We start from the raw sequence: 22,549 nt of genomic DNA, 5'->3' as shown, positions 1-22,549 counted from the left end.
TGTCTTCCAGGTTTTCTTTTAGCTCCTCTTAGTTACCATTCTGTTATTTTCTTAGTCCATCTATCATCATGTATTCAAGCTGTGTGTCCTGCCCAAGACCATTTCATTTCTTTAGTTTTGATAAGAATGTCCTTTATTTGTGTTTGCTGCCTAATCCATGTGTTTCTCATTTTATCTAACAGTCTGATTCCTAATATAATTCGTTCCCTTCCTTGCTGTGTAGTTTTAAGCTTCTATTCCATTCTTTTGGTGAGTGCCCAAGTTTCACTTCCATAAGTCATGGCACCTCTGTAGCCAGGTGGGCAGGAGCAGCAGTGTGTAGCACACGCTTCTTGATTAGACTGGGGTTCGAGCCCGTGACCACCAAATATGGAGGGATGCGGAAAGGTCAAGGAATGACCACCGCATATCCTCGGAGCAATATGGCCTTAGTTGCTAATGCTCATATATAAAAAAAAAAAAAAAAACCCCACACGTCACATGGTGGGGAGAATACATTGGTTCATTATTTTACATTTCAGACAAATTGGGATATTGCTCCTCAGTATGTGACTATATTTCCTGAATGCTATCCATCCGAAATTTATTCTTCTCTTGACTTCCAGCCATTTATCATTGTTACAGGTAATGACTTGTCCCAGATAAGTATATGAATCCATCCCTTCAATTACTGCTCCTTCAATGATTTATCCCTTTCTGTGGCATAATTGTTCATCATTACCTTTTGTTTCAGTCATGTTCATCTTTAGTCTGAAATCCTTACTAACACTGTATAAATGATTTAAGATTTTCCTCTAATTATTTAGATCATGGCTTATGATCACAATGTCATCTGCAAATCGTAAATAGTTTAGGCACTCTCCATTCACATTGACTCCTCTGCAACCATTCCAATCTTCTGAAAGCTTCTTCAAGAGCAGTAGTAAACGCTTTGTCTCTTTGTCGAACTCCTTTTTCTATTTTAAATTTGCTACTGTCTTTGTCTGGTCTAATAAAGGAGGTAGCATTCTCATATTTTCTTCAAAATCATAATGTGTTGAGTGTCTATGCCTTGCCTATCCAGTGCCCGAAACATTGCCTTATGCTGTATAGAGCCATATGCCTTTTCATAATCCACAAGTGCCAGGCATAATGGTGTTTTATATTAATTTGCTTTCTCCATTAACTGCGATATTATATGAAAGTGATCCATAGTGGAGAATCCTGTCCTAAAGCCTGCTTGCCCTTTCGGTTGATTGTCGTTAAGTTATTTCTAATCTGTTTGTAATGACCCTTGTTGGTTTAACTTCTGTTCCGGGTAAAATAATGGAATCGCTGGTTAAAGATGCATTGCAGGATCATCTAGACAAGACTGCAGCAATAATTCAGACACAGCATGGGTTTCTTAAGGGAAAGTCTTGTCTGACAAATTTGATAGGATATTATGATGTGGTTACAAAGGAACTGGATGCAAAAAATAAATTTTGATATCATATATTTGGATTTCAGGAAAGCTTTTGACACTGTTGCGCATGGAAGACTATTGTACAAATTGGAGCAGAATAGTATTAAGGGTAAGTTGCTACAATGGATAAAAGGATGGTTAAGTGCGAGAAGACAGAGGGTGGTAATCAATCGGTGCTGCTCTTCTTGGACTAATGTTATTAGTGGAGTCCCACAGGGTTCGGTGTTATGTCCACTGTTGTTTTGTATATTTATCAATGATATTGATGAAGGTATATCAGGCTTAATGTCGAAGTTTGTAGATGATACAAAGGTTGGCAGGGTTGTTAATGACAGTAATGGCAGTGTGCTACTGCAACAGGATCTAGATAATTTGGGCAGATGGGCTAAGAAGTGGCAACTGAAGTTTAACCTTGACAAATGCAAAGTACTGCATATGGGTAGAAGTAACCCCAGAGAAATGTATCAACTGTGTGGTACTACACTTAAGGTGGTAGAAAATGAAAAAGACCTAGGAGTAATTGTGGAGGCAGATATGAAGTTTACTGAGCAATGCAGACAGGCTGCCAGGGCAGGTCATGGGGTTTTGTCAATGATATATAGGGATTTTGCTAGCAGGGAAAAGGAGGTGATTATCCCTCTGTATAAAGCAATGGTCAGGCCATGCCTTGAGTACTGCGTACAGGTCTGGAGGCCTCATTTTAGGAAGGATGTAAATTTACTTGAGCATGTACAGAGAAGGGCAACAAGATTGGTGAGGGGAATGAAGGGATCCTCTTACCAAGAGAGGCTTAAGTTCTGCAAATTGCAATGGCTGGAGACTAGGCACCTGCACGGTGATCTGATTGAGGTATATAAGGCCTTGAATGGGTTAAGCACGCTGAATTCTGATGGGATCCTTCCACTTGTTCAGATTACGAACCTAAGGGGGCATAAATTCAAATTAAGAAAAGACAGATGTAGAATAGATTGTGCGGAAATTTGCCTTTAGCCAGCGGGTGGTTAATTGCTGGAACAAACTTCCATCTGTCGTTGTGGAAGTTGATAGGTTGAATAAATTTAAGGAGGAACTGGACACGCATTTGGAGGGAATGGTGTGGTTTTTTTTTTTTTTTTTTTTAGCTGATGCTGCATAAGCTCATACATTTGCTTTCTTGCATCACATGCCACTACTACTACAACAACAACAAGGTAATTGGTCTGTAATTTTCAATTTCTGATTTATCTCCTTTATGCAGCAAGCAAAATTATGATTGCATTATTCCACTCTTTAGGTGTCACACCTTTCCTAATGTATTTTATGAAGAGTCTTGCCAGTTTGTGTGTCATGTCTCTTCCTCCCAGTTTTAAAAACTGTACGTTAACTTCACGTTCGGGCACCTCCGTAGCCAGATGGGAAGGAGCAGCAGTGTGTAGCACATGCTTCTTGATAAGACTGGGGTTCGAGCCCGTTACCACCAAATACGGAGGATGCGGAAAAGTCAGGGAATGACCACCGCATATCCTGGAGCAATATGGCCTTAGTTGCTAATGCTCCTAAAAACCAAATAACAAACAAACTTCATGTTCACCCGGACCTTTCTAATCCTTCATTTTCTTCAATGCATATTCTACCTCATCAGGAAGGATGTTGGGTATGTTGTGTGTGTTGCTAATTCGTGATCCATCTTCCACACTGTTTGCATCATTTCCTTGCTACTTATATAATTCTTTATAGTAGTCGTCTGCTATTTGAATTATGCTTCTTTGCTATTTATAAGTACACCATCTCTATTCCTCAGTTTCAATATCATTTGTCTTTCTGTATTACTGCTCATGACTGCTGATTTAAGTCATTTTCACTTAACGCTTGTTCTACTTTTCTTGTGTTATTTCTTCTTATATCCTCTTCTGAATCTCTTTCTAATGGCTTTGCAAAACTCAGTATACTGAATTTTGTCCTTGTTAGTGTTTATCTTGCTCCTTATTTTGTCGTCTTTGGTTCATCATAACAAGTGTTTCCTGACTAATTTTTTCTTCTTTGGATTTCTTTTTACCTATAGGTTTCTCAGGTTTTTTCACTTTCTGAAAGTTGTATTCCTTATATCTTGGTCCTGAAAAGACTGAAGAAGCTCAAACTTGTTCTTAAGTTCCAGTACATACTGCTTTTTTTCCTCTTCTGTTATCCCAAACACCTTCATATCAAAGAATTTTGTATTATTTGTTGATGCTATCAAGGCAGTGTTGGGTGGGTCGGAAAATTGCTAGCTTAGGGAAATACATCGACTAATAGATTAACAGTAGCGGCTGGCAGAGGTGAAAGCAATTCTGGTACTGCTTCTATTGGAATGAGCATCAGCCTGGAAAACAAGGTGCAGGGGATTTCAGAGACTGCTGGGAGTAATTGTGGAACAAGTAAATACATGGGCTGTGTTAGGGTAGCTAAGAATAGGAACAGGTGCATGTATACTTAAGTGTACACCAATGCTGGGAGTCTGGTAAATAAATTTGATGAATTTGAGGTGTTGGTCAAAGACAACAAAGGCAGATACTGTTGGGATATCAGAGACGTGGTATCACACAGATATAAGCAGTGAAGAATTGGAATTTGGGGAGTAGTGTGTACAGGCAGGATAGGAAGGGTGGAGGAGTTGTGTTGTTAGTTAAGAAACACATAAAATCTAAAGAAGTGCATTCAGTTGACATAGATGGTCAGTGCAATGTTGAATCAGTTTGGTGTGACATAAGCTCTGGGAAAGTAGGAGTGTGTTATAGGCCTAATGACTCTGATGAGTATGAAAAGCCTAAGTAGCTTCCACGATTACTTCCTTGAATACTTTCCATTTAGAATTTGCGGTTGGTAATATCATCAGTTGGTCCCACTGTACAGAATTTAAAAACTGTCTGAGACAAACTAGTTACCTCTACAAAATCAAAAACCCTTCCCTTTACCACTAATGGTAGTTACGTCTTTAAGTAAATCCCACATGAGTATACTGTGATTGCTACCATCTAGTGGTTCTTTATCTGCAAATTCTTAATGCATGATAATCAACGCTGATAACCAAATCAAGAATATTACTCTCTCTGGTTGCCTCTCTAACGTGTTGCTGTAGAAAACAATCATCCAGTAAATCCCCAAAAGTCTTGCTGGTTTACGCATGACCAACCCAACCCACAAATTCCAGTCAATATCTGGGAAGTTAAAATCCCCCATTATCAAACAGTTTGATTTACTGGCCCACTCTATTTCTCCATACAGTTGTTTGTTGTACTCATCAGAGTCATTAGGCCTATAACACACTCCTGTTCTCATTTTTGCTTTCCCAGTACTTACTGGGAAAGCAAAAATGAGAACATATTCCATATTTAATCTTATGTCACACCAAACTGACTCAACATTGCACTGACCATCTATGTCAACTGAATGCACTTCCTTACATTTTGTTTCTTAACTAACAGCACAACCCCTGCACCCTTCCTGTACATATTGTACTCCCCACATTCCAATTCTGCACTGCTTATATCTGTGTGACACCACGTTTCTGATATCTCAACAACATCCGCCTTGGATGTCTTGACCAGCACTTAGTTTATTAAATTTATTTACCTAGCATTGGTGTACATGCACCTGTTCTTAATCTTTGCAAAAGTATACCCTAACACAGCCCATGTATTTATTTGTTCCCTGATGACCCCCGCCCTCCATTCTAATAGAAGCAGTGCAGATCATTTTCACTTCTGCCTGCAGCTACTGCAGGCAGAGGCATTCAGGATATATTAGATCTCAAGCAAACACTTGAAGTAGCTATTGAAATTTGCCAATTTTGCAAAATCCAGCCACTGATTTCCCGTCTTTCTGCTCGGTTTTGTGATGAGGTACATAGGGACTAGACACAGCTCCTGTTTCACACTGAAATACTTTTTCTTTCACATGGAAGTGACCCGACTTGCCTGTCTAAGCTGCAAAAACAACTTCAAGCTTTTCTATATAGTTGCAATTCTATGCATGGGTGGAAATGGTTGCTCTCTTGAACAGCCTGAATTTTCCTTGCAAAGCAACATGTACCCATATTTCTTATTTGAGACAAATTGAACACAATGATTCAACAAGCCGTAGTTAGGATGAATTGGTTTCATTTTCATCCCTTAATGACTTCTTGGCCAATTTGATGATGGCCTTGATGCTGATTTCTTGCCAGTTATAACGGAATTTAGAAGAACTAAATCAACAGCTTTCATCAGATAAAAGATCCTGTCCTCATCACTGACCAAACACATTGCTTTATAACTTGTCAAAGTTATAAAAAACACTTGTCAAACTAATAGAGCAAGCTTATCTGCAAAAAGATCTAAACCTCCCAAACACTTCCTAATTCATTTCACAAATATATGTGGTCTCAATTCTAATCTTAACGATGTCCGTTTCCACTTGCAGTGTGCCAAACCCCGTGTACTTTTTCTGACAGAATCTCAGTTATCGGTTGATTCAACTACTGCTCATCTCAGATGCTCAAATTATTCGCTGTATGATTCCTTTTGCCTCAAAGGTGGTACTTGTGCATATGTCCATTCTGATATTCCCTGTCAGAGACTTGGCAATTTGGAATCTCCTCTCTTTGATCTTCTCTGGCTTAATATCTCTCTACCTCATTGTGTAAAGTTCATCTGTTGTCTCTACCATTCTCCCAACTCCACTAATCACTTGGACTTCCTCTCTTTGCAACTTGACTTTCTCCACTCCAACTTTCCTAACAGTGAGGTAATTTTCATATTCACAAGCAATTATATTGATACACCAACCGTGTCATATTAAAATAATAATTTACCTTTAATATTGCGAAATAAATGTACATAACATAGATATTTACAATTAAAACTATTTACAATAAAATATATAATACAAATAGAATAAAAGCGATATAAAACGTTAAAATACTTTAAAAACACTTAAAATACCGGATCCTGACGCTTACAGAGGCATCTACCTCCTTTCTCAACAGTACATTTTTAATTGCAACACATCCGTGAACCTGCTATTATTTAAATAATAGCAGGTTCACGGCTCACGTGGTTCCACAAGCGCATTGGCGGTATTCCTCTCATGCGTACTAGAACCGGAAATGGCTTGGGAGCGTGCTAGGCGGAATCTGTCATCCCATCCGATTACTACAGCCTCAAGGAGGGGATGCATACGAACTCCCGTCTCCGTTAATGGTATTGTTCTCAGATGAACAAATTCGTAAGCTATCAAGCCATTTGTGGTCCCAAAATCTATGAGCATGGTTGACGATGACAGCTTCGTCTGGGGAGATCTGATGATGCTTCTTCCAAAAATGTTCTGCCACAGCAGACTTCCCATAATCCGCAGTCTTCATAGCATTCATGTTTCCCCCCAGACGGTCCTTGAAGAATTGGAAACCAGGATTTTTGATGGGTTGGATCCCCCAATGCACAAATGGAAAAGGTATGTCAATGACACGTTTAGCATTATTACGAGGGGGAGAAAGGATGAGGTACTTAGTTTTTCAATTGCTTCTCCCCGTTCATTCAGTTTACCTCAGAGGTGGAAGTGGATGGTACCCTCCCATTCCTTGATGTATTGATCTCTAGAGAAGGCCTTAGGTTAAAAACTAGAGTCTATAGGAAGCCTATGTGCCGAGGCCAATACACTCATTATAGTTCGGCACAAACTAACCAACATAAGAATAGTGTCGCTAAAGCATTATTGGATAGGGTTGGGTCCCACTGCAGTACCCCCGGGGACAGAGAAGAGGAACTTAGACGAGTCACAACAGACCTCAAGAAATGCGGCTACCCCTAGAAGGTCATGGACAGATACATTAGATGTGTGGAGTATCATAGAGAGCCTTTCACACCAGTTGCCACGGCCTACACTCCCTACTATCCGGGCCTTACTGAACGTTTAGCACTAGTATTACGGGATTGCCAGACACACAGTGTGCAGCTTCCAGGACGGAGGTTACACACAGTGGTGTCTCGGGTTAAGGACCCCATAACAAAAGATTGTAGTAGTGGGGTAGTGTATGAGATTATGCGCCCGGATTGTGGGGAGTGTTATGTTGGTGAAACAAGGTGCCAGTTCAAGGACCGTCTGGGGGAACATGTGAATGCTATAAAGACCGCGGATTATGGGAAGTCTGCTGTGGCAGAACATTTTTGGGAGAAGCATCATCAGATATCCCCAGACGAAGCTGGGGAGATCTGATGATTTTCCTTGGTGATTTTAATGTTCAGAAGCCAGCTGGAGAACTAGTCACACCGACACAGCTGGTCTGTATGTATGTATGTATGTATGTATTTAACTGTCGAAGGGTGGCACCCGGACATACATCCATCTCCACCAATTTATCATATAACATATTCTCATAATGGCCTGTTAGTGTAAGTGTGTGTAATGTGTTATAAGTGAAACAGGCTACTCTGTCACCAGGTGATAGTCCATTGGGCAATTACCACCTGGTGCCCATCCCTGGCACGAGGAGCTATGCCTGGATCTATTAGCTCTGGCTGTGCATATTGCACCTAAATCCCGCACCCACCAGTAAGGGTGCAAGACTGGTGGGTGCCAGCAGTCCCGCTCCTGGGGTGCCCACACCCAAAAGCCAGCAAAAAAAAAAAAAAAAAAAATGCACCAACTAGGAGAATACATCTTACTAGTGAGTGCAACAATCCCGCCTCATGGTCATTCCACAAGGCCAGCCAAAAAAAAAAAAAAAAAAAAAATTTTTTTTTTTCTTTTTTTTCTTTCCTCTCCCCGCCTCCAAGACAGAATGCCTATCCATCCAGAGGAGGGGGGGGGAAAAAAAAAAAAAAAAAGGTCTTTAGTCAGTATTAGTAACAACATGTATACTCCTCCTTTTATTAAATGTCAACCTGCAAAACCGTTGAAATTCTACAAAATTCCTTTCATTAGACAGCCAAATTAATTCAGAACCCCTAATAAAATTAGGTACCAAATTAAATAAGTCTAATCTAAATTCATCATACAAATTGCATTCATATAAGATATGATCCCATGTTTCCAACCTTCCACAAACACAGTAAGGATCTTCCACTAAACTAAACTGATGCAACTTACTTTTTAAGGAACCATGCCCCGTAATCAAATATGAGCATTCCATACTTGGATAAAACCAGCGATGCAATTTGTTATTAAAATTAAATTCAACACTAGGTATAAATAAATAAGTTACTCTACCAGTACTACTGGAATCCCAACGGTCCTGCCATAATTTAATTAATTTCACCAAAATTTCTTTCTTCTGTTTGCTGACTGCAGAAGAAACTTCATTAGTAATCCCCAGAAATGTAATTTGTATTCCTTTTCTTATAAAATAACAAAAAGCTCTATACACAACTGTTAAATCCAAAGGCAATACCCCCGCAATCACCTGTAGAGCATTAGTCGAAACAGTTTTACAAACACGCAAAATAGTTAACAACATTATTCTTTGTATTGATAATAGTTTTTGTTTAAATTTTACATTGACAGTACGAACATACCAAATTGATGCAGCATACGACACAATCGGAATAAAAATAGCTTTATAATATAGATACAAAATGCGTTTACCTAATCCCCAATCTTTTCTGGTAACCCTAACTATAGAAGCAGTGTAATTTTTTATTTTCCTACTTAAATAATTCAAATGTTGGAAAAATAATAACTTGTCATCCAAGATAACCCCTAAATATTTTACCTGGGAAACAAGAGGAATTTGTTTACTGTTTACTAATAATCGAGGTGGTCTGTTGTAGTCTAATTTTCCTTTTAATAACATCATGACAGTTTTAGAAGATGAAATTTTTAGTTTATTTAATGTAGCCCAATCAGTCAAATCCTGAACAATAACCTCCATTCTACTTTCTAATACTGCTCTAGATCTTCCTGTCACGCACAAAACCAAATCATCAGCATAAGCCACCTTATAACAATTAGGGACTGTTCTACTTAACCACTGGTTTAAGACCAGATTCCATAAAATAGGACCCAACACAGATCCTTGTGGACAACCGCGATCAATAATTCTATTAAAAGTTAAATGTTGGGATCTTATAATAATCTGTCTATCCATTAAATAACTTTTAATAATTTGGTATAACAAATTGGGACAATTTAATTCTCTTAATGAAAAAAGCACACTTTGATACCATACAGTATCAAATGCTCCTTCAAAATCTATGAATAAGGTTGAATAAGGAGGGGATGCATACGAACTCCCGTCTCCGTTAATGGTATTGTTCTCGAATGAACAAATTCGTAAGCTATCAAGCCATTTGTGGTCCCAAAATCTATGAGCATGGTTGACGATGACAGCTTCGTCTGGGGAGATCTGATGATGCTTCTTCCAAAAATGTTCTGCCACAGCAGACTTCCCATAATCCGCAGTCTTCATAGCATTCATGTTTCCCCCCAGACGGTCCTTGAAGAATTGGAAACCAGGATTTTTGATGGGTTGGATCCCCCAATGCACAAATGGAAAAGGTATGTCAATGACACGTTTAGCATTATTACGAGGGGGAGAAAGGATGAGGTACTTAGTTTTTCAATTGCTTCTCCCCGTTCATTCAGTTTACCTCGGAGGTGGAAGTGGATGGTACCCTCCCATTCCTTGATGTATTGATCTATAGAGAAGGCCTTAGGTTAAAAACTAGAGTCTATAGGAAGCCTATGTGCCGAGGCCAATACACTCATTATAGTTCGGCACAAACTAACCAACATAAGAATAGTGTCGCTAAAGCATTATTGGATAGGGTTGGGTCCCACTGCAGTACCCCCGGGGACAGAGAAGAGGAACTTAGACGAGTCACAACAGACCTCAAGAAATGCGGCTACCCCTAGAAGGTCATGGACAGATACATTAGATGTGTGGAGTATCATAGAGAGCCTTTCACACCAGTTGCCACGGCCTACACTCCCTACTATCCGGGCCTTACTGAACGTTTAGCACTAGTATTACGGGATTGCCAGACACACAGTGGTGTCTCAGGTTAAGGACCCCATAACAAAAGATTGTAGTAGTGGGGTAGTGTATGAGATTATGCGCCCGGATTGTGGGGAGTGTTATGTTGGTGAAACAAGGTGCCGGTTCAAGGACCGTCTGGGGGAACATGTGAATGCTATAAAGACCGCGGATTATGGGAAGTCTGCTGTGGCAGAACATTTTTGGGAGAAGCATCATCAGATATCCCCAGACGAAGCTGGGGAGATCTGATGATTTTCCTTGGTGATTTTAATGTTCAGAAGCCAGCTGGAGAACTAGTCACACCGACACAGCTGGTCTAAATGCTGAGGCTTTTGCAATTACTAATGACCTTGCACAGATTGTTCATTTACCTACAAGAATACCGGACAATCCTAATCATGCAGCCAACACACTTGATCTTTTTCTCACAAACGACCCTTCTAAGTACACGGTCGAAGTGAGAGGTCCTTTATCATTATTACAGCTAATGACTTGTTCCAGATAAGTATATGACTTCACCTTTTCTATTACTGCTCCTTCAATGATTATATCCCTTTCTGTGGCATATTTGTTCATCATTACTTTTGTTTTAGCCATGTTCATGTTTACTCCAAAATCCTTACTAACTCTGCATAACTGATTAAGATTTTCCTTTAATTCTTTGGGATCATGGCTTATGACCAGAATGTCATCTGAAAATTGTAAATAGTTTAGGTACTCTCCATTTACATTGACTCCTTTCTGCAACCAGTCTATCTTCTGAAAGCTTCAAGGACAGCAGTAAACAACTTCGGAGATAGTGTCTCCTTGTCGAACTCCTTTCTCAATTTTAAATTTACTACTGTTTTTGTCTAGTCTAATAAAGGAGGTAGCATTCTCATATATTTTCTTCAAAATCATAATATATGGGGTATCTATGCCTTGTCTTTCCAGTGCCCGAAACATTGCCTTATGCTGTATGGAGTCAAATGCCTTTTCATAATCCACAAATGCCAGGCATAATGGTGTTTTAGATTCATTTGCTTTCTTTCTCCATTAGCTGTGACATTATGTGAAGGTGATCCTTAGTTGAGAATCCTGTCCTAAAGCCAGATTGCTCTTTTGGTTGGTTCTCATCAAGTATTCTTTCTAATCTGTTAGTAATGACCCTTGTGAACAACTTGTAGATGTGGGATAACAAGCTAATTGGTCTAGAATTTCCAATTCCTGATTTATCTCCTTTCTTATGCTGTAAAACTATGATTGCATTATTCCACTCCTTAAGCTGTTTGTTGTTGTTTGTTATTTAGGAGCATTAGCAGCTAAGGCCATATTGCTCCGGGATATGCGGTGGTCATTCCCTGACCTTTCCGCACCCTCCATATTTGCTGGTGACGGGCTCAAACCCCGGTCTAATCAAGAAGCGTGTGCTACGCACTGCTGCTCCTTCCCACCTGGCTACGGAGGCGCCTTCCACTCCTTAAGCATCACACCTTTTCTAATGCATTTTGTGAAGTCTTGCCAGTTTTTGTGTCATGTCTCTTCCTCCCAATTTTAACAACTGTACGGTAACTTCATCTTTCTCAGGGGCTTTGTTATTCTTCATTTTCTTCAATGCATGTTCTACTTCATCAGGAAGGATATCAGGTATATTGTATGTGTTACTAATTTGCGATCCATCTTCCCCACTGCTGGCCTCATTCCCTCGCTCCTTGTATAACTCTTTATAGTATTCTTCTGCTATTTGAATTATGCCTTCTCTGGTATTTATAAGTACACCATCTCGATTCTTCAGTTTCAGTATCATTTGTCTTTCTGTATTACTACCGATGGCTACTGATTTAAATCCTTTGTTTTCCGTTAACGCTTGTTCTACTTTTCTGTGTTAAATTTTCTTATATCCTCTGAGTCTCTAATGGCTTTGCATAACTCAGTATACTCAATTTTCTCCTTGTCTGTGTTTTTTTTGCTCTTCATTTGTCATCTTTGGTTCATCATGACAAGTGTTTCTTGACTAATTTTTTCCTCTTTGGATTTCTTTTTACCTATAGGTTTCTTGGACTTTATCACTTTCAGAAAGTTGTAATATTCCTCGTCAATATCTTGGTCCTGAGCAGTCTGCAGAAACTCAAACTTGTTCTTAAGTACATACTGCTTTTTCTCCTCTTCTGTTATCTCAAAGACCTTCATATTATTTACTCGAGTCAGTTTTTTCCTTTCTTTTCTTACATCTATATCAAGTGTGCATCTTACCATTCTGTGATCACTTCCAACTTTACCTTGTTCAGGACAGTAACATCATTCACGATACATCTTCTGTTGGTGGGATGAAGTCGATTTCATTAGTTGTTAATCCGTTTGGACTCTTCCGTGTCCACTTTCTGTTCACCCTTTTCTTGAAAAAAGTGTTCATTACTGCCGTTCCTCGAGATTCTGCAAATTCAACAAGTCTTTCACCTCTTTCATTTCTTTCACCAATTCCAAAATTTCCTATAGTTCCCTTTTCTGTGCTGTTTTGTCTCTTTCCAACCTTAGCACTGAAGTCCGCCATAATGATAGAGTAGTGAGTTTTCTGTTCACATAGAAGACTCAGTTTCGGTGTACGTTTCTTCAACCTCTTCATCATCATGGCTCAATGTTGGTGCATAAATCATTATAACCTTTAGCTTATACCTCTTAGAAATCCTGAGTAGTAATTTTGACACCCTTGGTGATGTACTTTTGAATTCCAAAATGTTTTTTTATTTCTTTATGGACCAGAAAGCCAACTCCACCTTCATTCCTTTCACTGTTTCCATTGGTGTACAACAGATTTCCACTTGATAAACTTATAAGTGATTCATTTCTTCTTTTTGTTTCAGCCAAACCAATGATATTCCAATTCACATTTTCTAGTTCCTTTTCCAGCTCTAATATCCTGTCTTCACCGAAGCTTAACCATAATGTTGTTCAACCCCTTATGAGTTAACTGATTCTGATATAATCGGCAATGGGTGGGTGGGGGAGGGTGAGAAACACCAGTAATGCCAGTATTCCAAAAGTGGCAAAATATTCTAAAATACTCTGAATGAATATTTAAATTTTGTTAAGAACTGGTCTAGTATTTAAAGATTACTGTATTTATGAATATTTTAGATGTCTTTAGTACAAAATAATTAAGTGATGAAACTTATTGTTAGAATCTGCTTTTATAAGTTTTATATTTTCATACAAATCTTTTATTATTAGAATGGATTTTATTTCAATTGATTGGTAAATAAAATTGTTCTTGGTTAGTACTTTGGAAGAAGAACCACCCATGCCACCAGATAAGGATTTATTTGATCAGCCTCCGGATGATAGTAGTAAGTTTCTTTTTACTTTATTTTTCTAGTATTATTTTTGTGTAAATAGTTTTAGTGTAATAATTACTTATATACTTATTGTATATAAGTAATTATATACAATAAGTATATAATGAACCTCTTAACCAGAACATGAAGGGAAGACAAAAAAAAAATTGTCATAACAGAAATTAGAAAATTTTAATGCAATGTCCAAAACATTTAATGCACAATCATTGCAGTGAATATACCAAAAGTCCCCTTACCTATAGAATACACCAGAAAAATTAAAATATCTCTGAGTAACGTGTTTAAAAAAAATCACGGGTTAGAGTAGATTTGAAAGTGTTTGCAATTCTGCACAGACACAATAGGAGGGAATATCTGATTGGCCCTGGAGAGACTCATGGGATAGAATTTTTTTTCAGCGTGGTATATAATGCTTGTTAACAGTAGAGACTGCTTCTACAGTCTCTGTAGAAGGTGACACAAGTACACTTAAATAGAAACGGTGCAAGAATGTTTGCTGATGCTAGCTTGGGGTTGGGGGATACACAGACTAAAAGATTAACAGTGGCCACAGCAGAGGCGAAAGTGATTCTTGCTCTGCTTCTATTAGTATGAGCAGCAGCCTAGAAAGCAAGGTGCTGGGGATTTCCAGGACTGCTCCGAGCCAGTGGAACAAGTAAATACATGGGCTGTGTTAGGGTAACTAAGAGTGGGAACAGGTGCATGTATACCTGTGCTAAAAGTATAGTTAATAAATTTGATGAGTTTGAAGTGCTGGTCAAGATATCAAAGGTGGATATATTGTTGGAATATCAGAGACGTTTTGTCACACAGATATAAGCAGTGCAAAATTGGAATTTGGGGAGTACAATGTGTACAAAAAGGGTGGACAGGAAGGGAGGAAGGCTTATGCTGTTAGTTAAGAAACATAAAATCTAAGGAAGTGCATCCAACTGACATTGGTGGACAATGCAATGTTGAGTCAGTGTGGTGTGACATAAGCACTGGGAAAGGGAAAATGAGACTAGTATGTGTTATAGGCCTAACGAATCTGATGAGTATAATGTGCAATTGTGTAGAGAAATAGAGTGGGCCAGTTAATCTGATTGTATTATAATGGGGGATTTTAGCTTTCCAGATACAGGAACTTGCACACTAACAAGACTTTTGTGGATTCATTGAGTGACATGTATTCTATAGAAACATGTATGAGAGGTACGAGAGAAACATGTATGTGATCTAATTAAGTTGTATAAAGCCTTGAATGGTTTGAGCAAGCTCAGTGCTGATGCGATACTTCTGCTTGCTCAGATTAAGAACCTGAGGGGGGGGCATAGATTCAAATTAAGGAAAAACAGTTGGAATAGATGTGTGTAAATTTGCCTTTAGACAGTGGATAGTTGATTGCTGGAACAGACTTCCATCTCTTGTTGTGTATAGAATACATGTCACTCAATAAATCCACAAAAGTCTGCTGACGAGGCTAGTACGGGCCAGACGTGTTCAAAGCTGCTAAGTGGATTTTTCTTATTTATTGATTTGAAATTATTGTTTTTCTAAAACTTTTGATTTAAATTTAGTAGTATAGCATTATTTTGTGATATTTCTGATTAATCTGGTGTATTTATTCTTTACTCGGCCTTGTAATTGCATAAAAGTATCGGTAAGGGTATCAAATCCACGTGTTACAAGTTACAACTCCGCTGAACGAGAAGTTTTTTTAGCCAAATTTAGCCGCTTATTGAATATCTTTTACATCAAATTATTGTTTGTAAGTAGCTTATAGACCTAGTAAGGATCGTTGGTTTATTCTGAATTGGGACAGCGAGATTTGAAAGTTAATTAATACTTAAGTGTCCATAGATTACCGTTCGTAACTTCCGCCTTTGTCTTTGTCATACAATCGTTATATATCGAACCTAGATAGCGTTAGTATAGTATACGTTATAATATTTTCAGCGATCGGTAAAATCTATTAAACTTGTTCAACTTCGTTGGCATTTAAATTGCACTTTTAACTAAATACATATACCGACTTAGATTACAAACGTAATCTAATAAATACGTATAATTAATTAATACATAACTGATACGGAAGTTATATAAAGGGAACTCGGAGATAATTAATACTTGACTGATTGATTAATACTTGACGCTAAAAATATATATCCCGTTATAGCTGTGTTGGGAGATAAGTTAGGGTTATAAACTGAAATTGAAATTTTATTTAAATTAAAAGTAATCATGACTCAGACCAGAGCAGCAAAACAAAAGGCTCAAGCTAATGGAAGTGCTGTGGCTCAGAGGAGAACTGAGGGGGGCAGTTGCCTTCTGAGTCACAGCCTTCTAAAATGCACAGCTTGCATGATGTTTGTGGAGCATTCAGGTACGGGACATGATATTGCCATGGGGGATGTCTTTGTGTGTGCACGATGCAAGGAGTGTATCGAAATCAGGCAACAACTCAGCGTTCTTATGGGCCTATATGAGAGCTTGAAGGACAGGGTGGATGCCCTCGAAGGAACTAAATTGAGGGGCCCATCAAGCTCTCAGCTGCCCACATCAACGCCAGAGCTTGCACTTGGTCATCGTGAAACACAGCGGCAACCCCAAGGCAGAATGCGCTGGTCCCAAAGGAACTAGTAGTTGTTGGTGTCGGTGCCTCCGTAGCCAGGTGGCAAGAAGCAGCAGTGCGTAGCACACGCTTCTTGATTAGACCGAGGTTCGAGCCCGTCACCACCAAATATGGAGGATGCGGAAAGGTCAGAGAATGACCACCGCATATCCCGGAGCAATATGGCCTTAGTTGCTAATGCTCCTAAAAACCAACAACAACAGTTGTTGGTGACTCTATTGTCAGGGAAACGGGGAACATGCTTTGTAAAAAGGATAGGTGGAACAGGACCAGGGTATGTCTGCCAGGGGCAAAGGTTGATGACATTGTAGAGCAGATATCATCTTTTAAGGGCACAAAAGGTGATATAGTTGTACACGTGGGCACTAACGATATCAAGAGTAGGAGACCGGCAGAATTGCTTAACAAGTACAGGTCACTGTGGAAAAAAAGCCGTGAAATAGGGTTGAATTTGAAAGTGTCTGCAATTCTGCCCAGACACGATAGGAGGGAGTATATGATCAATTCGGGCCTGGACTGTACTTGTTAACAGGAGGGATTGCTTCTACAGGGATGGGATACACTTAAATAGAAAGGGTGCAAGAATATTTGCTGATGCTATCGAGGCAGTGTTAGGTGGGTCGGAAAACTGCTAGCTTGGGGGATACAAAGACAAATAGATTAACAGTAGCCACTGGCAAAGGTGAAAGATTCTTGCACTGCTTCTATTGGAATGAGCAGAAGCCTGAAAAACAAGATTCAGGATATTTCAGAGACTGCTGGGAGTCATTGCGGTACAAGTAAACACATGGGTTGTGTTAGGGTAGCTAAGAATAGAAATAGGTGCATGTATACTTGCTTGTACACCAGTGCTAGGAGTTTAGTAAATAAATTTGATGAATTTGAGGTATTGCTCAAAACATCAAAGGCAGATATTGTTGGGATATCAGAGACTTGGTGTCACACAGATATAAGAAATGCAGAACTGGAATTTGGGGAGTACAACGTCTACAGAAAGGATAGACTGGATAGGAAGGGAGGAGGGGTTATGCTATTAGTTAAGAAATACATAAAATCCAAGGAAGTGAAGCCAGTGGACATCGCTGGACAGTGCAGTGTCGAGTCAGTTTGGTGTGACATAAGCATTGGGAGATCAAAATTGAGAGTAGGAGTGTGCTATAGGCCTAATGACTCTGATGAGTATAATAAGAAACTGTACAGGGAAATAGAGTGGGCCAGGAAATCAGAGAGTCTTATAATGGGAGATTTTAATTTCCCAGATATTGACTGGAATTTGTGGGCTGGTCACTACACACTAGCAAGGCTTTTGTGGATTTATTGGATGATTGTTTTCTACATCAGCATGTTCAGGAGGCAACTAGAGGGAGGAATACTCTTGATTTGATTATCAGCAGTGATTCTTCATGCATTAAGAATCTGCAGATAAATGAACCACTAGGTGGCAGTGATCACAGTGTGCTGAAGTGGGATTTACTCAAAGAGGTAACTACCATTAGGGGTAAAAGGAAGGGTTATTGCTTTCGTAAAGGTGACTACGATGGACTGAGACAGTATTTAAATTCTATACAGTGGGACCAACTGATGATGTTACCAACAGTTACTGCAAAATGGGAAGCATTCAAAGAACTTATCTTGGAAGCTACTAGACTTTACATACCAACTAAGAAATATTGTTCAAGGTTTAGGCCTAAATGGATGTCAGATGAACTGATGAGGCATATGGCAGAGAAGAAACATGCATGGGATACATACAAATTAACACATGACACAGAAGCCTATGATAGATACAAGTTGATATGCAACCAAGTTACAAAGGAGGTTAGGCAGGCGAAGGCAGGTTACGAGAAATCTTTGGCAAGGGATGCAAAGAAAAACAGCAAAGAGTTCTTTACTTATGTAAACTCTAGAAGGAAGGGGATGAATCAGATTGGTCCACTTGATATCGATGGGTCAACTGTTGATGATCCTGCTCAGGTAGCTAACAAACTAAATGAATATTTTGCATCGACATTCACACATGAGGAGTTATTTAGCGAGGGGAATGCCAGAGGTGTATTCAACTCTAGCAGTAAGCTAGAGAATCTTGTAATAACTGAGAGTAAAGTGGAGGAGGAATTGTTGAAGATAAACACAAGAAAGGCACCTGGGGTGGATGGGATCTATCCAGTTATATTAAAGGAGGCAGCAAAGGAAGTAAGCAAACCCTTAGCCATAATTATGAGAGCTTCCTTGGACTCAGGGGAGGTACCCATAGACTGGAGATGTGCAAATGTGACCCCAATTCACAAAGGAGGATCAAAAGCTGACACAAGCAATTATAGACCTGTGAGTTTAACTTCTGTTCCAGGAAAATTAATGGAGGCACTAGTTAAAGAAGCACTGCAGGATCATTTAGACAAGACTTCAGTTATAGCTCAGACACAGCACGGTTTTGTTAAGGGGAAGTCTTGCCTGACCAATTTGATTGGATACTATGATGCAGTCACAAAGGAACTGGATGCAGGGAATAACTTTGATATTATATACTTGGATCTTAGAAAGGCTTTTGATACTGTTGCACATGGAAGACTGCTGCACAAATTGGAGCAGTGTAACATTGGAGGCAAATTGCTGCTGTGGGTAAAGGGGTGGCTGAGGGGGAGAAGATAGAGTGGTAATCAATGGACACTGCTCGTCGTGGACTAATGTTATTAGTGGAGTCCCTCAGGGCTCAGTGTTGGGTCCATTATTGTTTTCTGTATTCATAAATGATATTGATGATGGTATATCAAGCTTAATGTCGAAGTTTGCAGGCGATACAAAGGTAGGCAGGGTTGTCAAGGACACTACTGACACTATGCTGCTGCAACAGGATCTGGAAAGGTTGAGCAGATGGGCTGAGAGGTGGCAAATGAAGTTTAACATTGACAAATGTAAAGTACTACACATGGGAAACAGCAACCCCAGAGCAACGTATCAACTCTGTGGTATTACACTGACAGTGGTAGAGAATGAAAGGGACCTGGGGGTGGTTGTGCAGGCAGATATGAAGTTCTCTGAGCAGTGCAGACGGGCTGCAAGAGCAGCTCATGGTGTATTGTCAATGATATATAGGAATTTTTCTAGCATGGATAAGGAGGTGATTATTCCCTTGTATAAGGCAATGGTCAGGTCACACCTCGAGTACTGTATACAGGTCTGGAGGCCTCATTTCAAGAAGGATGTAGAGCTGCTGGAACGGGTACAGAGAAGGGCAACAAGATTAGTGAATGGAACAAAGGGGGTGCTCTTACGAAGAAAGGCTTAAGATTTGCAAATTACAGTGTCTGGAGACTAGGCACCAGCGAGGTGATCTGATAGAGGTGTATAAAGCATTGAATGGTTTGAGCATGCTCATGCTGATGGGATTCTTCCTCTCGCTCAGAATAATCACCTGAGAGGGCATAAATTCAAATTGAGGAAAGACAGATGTAGGATAGACGTGCGGAAATTTGCCTTTAGCCAGCGAGTGGTTGGTTGGTGGAACAGACTTCCATCCCTTGTCGTGGAAGTTGATAGCCTAAATAAGTTTAAGGCTCAGCTGGACAGGTATTTTGAACGAACAGAGGGGTGAAGTGGGAGTGGTTTTTTTTTTTTTTTTGGCTGATGCTGCATAAGCTTGCTTTCTTGCATCAAATGCTTCTACTAATGCTAATGCTAAAGTTGATTGCTTAAATAAAGTCAGAGATGGACAGGCATTTGGTGTGAATGGATGGGTGAAATGGGAGTGGTGCGTTTTTTGTTTGTTTTTTTTTTTTTTTTGGCTAATGCTGCATATGCTTGCTTTCTTGCATCGTGTGCCTCAACTAATGCTAATTTTAGTATTCCTTTACTTCAGTTAGGGCCGTGATGATTTGCATTATTCAGTATGTTAGAATTTGAGAAGTGTGGACTTGGAAAAATTAGATAACTAAGCATTTCTCACTTGTGTTTATATATTGCACAGCTACTTCTGCAAGGAAAATGAACAGATTGAGGAAGCATTGTAAGGTACAATGAGAACAGATTGAGAATGCATAGAAAGTACCCTGAACATCTGCTAGCATAACATTTTCTGATTTGCTTCATTTGAGCTTAATCTGTTATGTCATTTGGTCATATCAGAAGCTGGGGGGGACAGTTTACCTCATTGAACTCTCCTGTACTCGTAAACCATTTGACTAGTTAATATCTAGCAAGATTTCACGAAATACGAGTTTAATTCGGCACTTTTTATACTATGACTCAAACTGTAGACTATTTGAAAATCAGCTAAGAAAAGATTTTGCTGAATTTCAGGCACAAATTATGCGCTCTTATAGCAAGTGCACACTGTTGTCAAAATTAACCATTGACCCTACATTCAGAATAAACTATAACAATATAAAATAATCTGAAGTCATTTGTGAGGTTGGAAAAGTAGCTGTGGTTAGTGTCAGTGCCACACCTTGTTTTATCATCAGCCGAACTGGATATTCCTCATTCATTATGCAAAGGCTTTTAGACCCTGATCACATTGAAAACAGTGGATGGCATACATAACCAGAAAAAAAAGGGGGGGGGGGGTCTGAAACACTCAATGTACACTGAGTGGACAGAAATCATCGGTTACCTACCTACTTAGTAACAGGTAGACCCACCTTTTGCCCGGATAAGGACAGTCACATAGCAAGGCATTAAGTCCACCACTAGTTCACGAAAGCCTTCCACAGCTGGGGTGGGGTCAGATGCACACGTAACCTGGACTGTTCAGAGGTGCATGAAGACATACCAGTGGTCCCAATGAGTGCCAGTTGAACACTCCACAGACCATTACCAACCGTCCACCTGCTTTAACAATTCCTTGTTGATGTGACAGGCGCATAGCATCATGTGGTCTCTCATCAGATGTGCACCTTCCTGTCCACTCAAAATAACTAGAAACGGGACTCATCGGACCAGGAGGCCGATGAGTCCCGTTTCTCAAAACATCCAAAGTCCAGTGCCAGTGTTCTTTTGCCCAGTTGAGACGTAGTCTTGTGTCTTGATGTTAGCAATGAGACTCTGGTGGGTTAGCATTAGCATTAGTAGAGGCATTTGATGCAAGAAAGCAAGCTTATGCAGCATCAGCCAAAAAAAAAAAAAAAAAAAAAAAAACCACTTCCACTTCACCCCTCTGTTCGTTCAAAATACCTGTCCAGCTGAGCCTTAAACTTATTTAGGCTATCAACCTCCACCACAAGGGATGGAAGTCTGTTCCACCAACCAACCACCCGCTGGCTAAAGGCAAATTTCCGCACGTCTATCCTACATCTGTCTTTCCTCAATTTGAATTTATGCCCTCTCAGGTGATTTTTCTGAGCTAGAGGAAGAATCCCATCAGCATTGAGCATGCTTAAACCATTCAAGGCTTTATACACCTCTATCAGATCACCTCGCTGGTGCCTAGTCTCCAGACACTGTAATTTGCAAAACTTAAGCCTTTCTTCGTAAGAGCACCCCTTTGTTCCATTCACTAATCTTGTTGCCCTTCTCTGTACCCGTTCCAGCAGCTCTACATCCTTCTTGAAATGAGGCCTCCAGACCTGTATACAGTACTCTAGGTGTGGCCTGACCATCGCCATCGGGTTGGCGGCTCCCATAACATATTGCGGCTAATGATCACCTGATGGTCTTGGTGGAGACATTTCTGCCACCTCCCTCATTGAAGTCTGCAGTGATTTGTGCTACTGTTGCACTCTGGTTGGCTGAAAGAATGAAACAGATATCGATGGCTACATTCATTCACCATCTTTCTCCTCCCTCGGTGCTGTCCACGATGAGATACTATTCCAGAAATGGCATATTCCCGATACACTCTTGTTACTGTCAAACGGGGATAGTGCAATTTCTGTACCACCTCCGCGATAGAGTGAGCCATGCGTCGGGCCCCACTATCATCCCTCTTTCAAAGTCGGTTAACTAGTGATGTTTATCCATACTGACTTTGAATTACCATCTACGTGGCGCCTCCGTAGCCAGGTGGGAAGGAGCACACGCTTCTTGATTAGACCGGGGTTCAAGCCCGTCACCACCAAAATACAGAGGATGCGGAAAAGGTCAGGGAATGACCGCCGCATATCCCAGAGCAATATGGCCTTAGTTGCTAATGCTCCTAAAAACCAAACAACAACCATCTAAGTGAATACAGTGGTGTAGTGTACCTATATACCTGC

The 22,549-nt window shown here is 39.9% G+C and overlaps 1 protein-coding gene across 1 annotated transcript in view; it reads left to right on the top strand.

The window, feature by feature from the left end:
• Positions 1-22,549, top strand: part of Dap160 (dynamin associated protein 160) — a 531,520-nt gene that overhangs the window by 421,524 nt on the left and 87,447 nt on the right. The window contains exon 22 of the mRNA XM_090381606.1: positions 13,668-13,735. Within this exon, the coding sequence (XP_090237732.1) occupies positions 13,668-13,735 (68 nt within the window). The remainder of the gene's footprint in view (positions 1-13,667; positions 13,736-22,549) is intronic.

This window comes from Mastigoproctus giganteus, chromosome 9 (assembly GCF_048544385.1).
Source record: "Mastigoproctus giganteus isolate SK-2022 chromosome 9, ASM4854438v1, whole genome shotgun sequence".
In the NCBI taxonomy this organism is placed as follows: domain Eukaryota; kingdom Metazoa; phylum Arthropoda; class Arachnida; order Uropygi; family Thelyphonidae; genus Mastigoproctus; species Mastigoproctus giganteus.
Note: the sequence above shows the minus strand (reverse complement) of the source record. Positions and strands in the feature narration are given on the sequence as shown.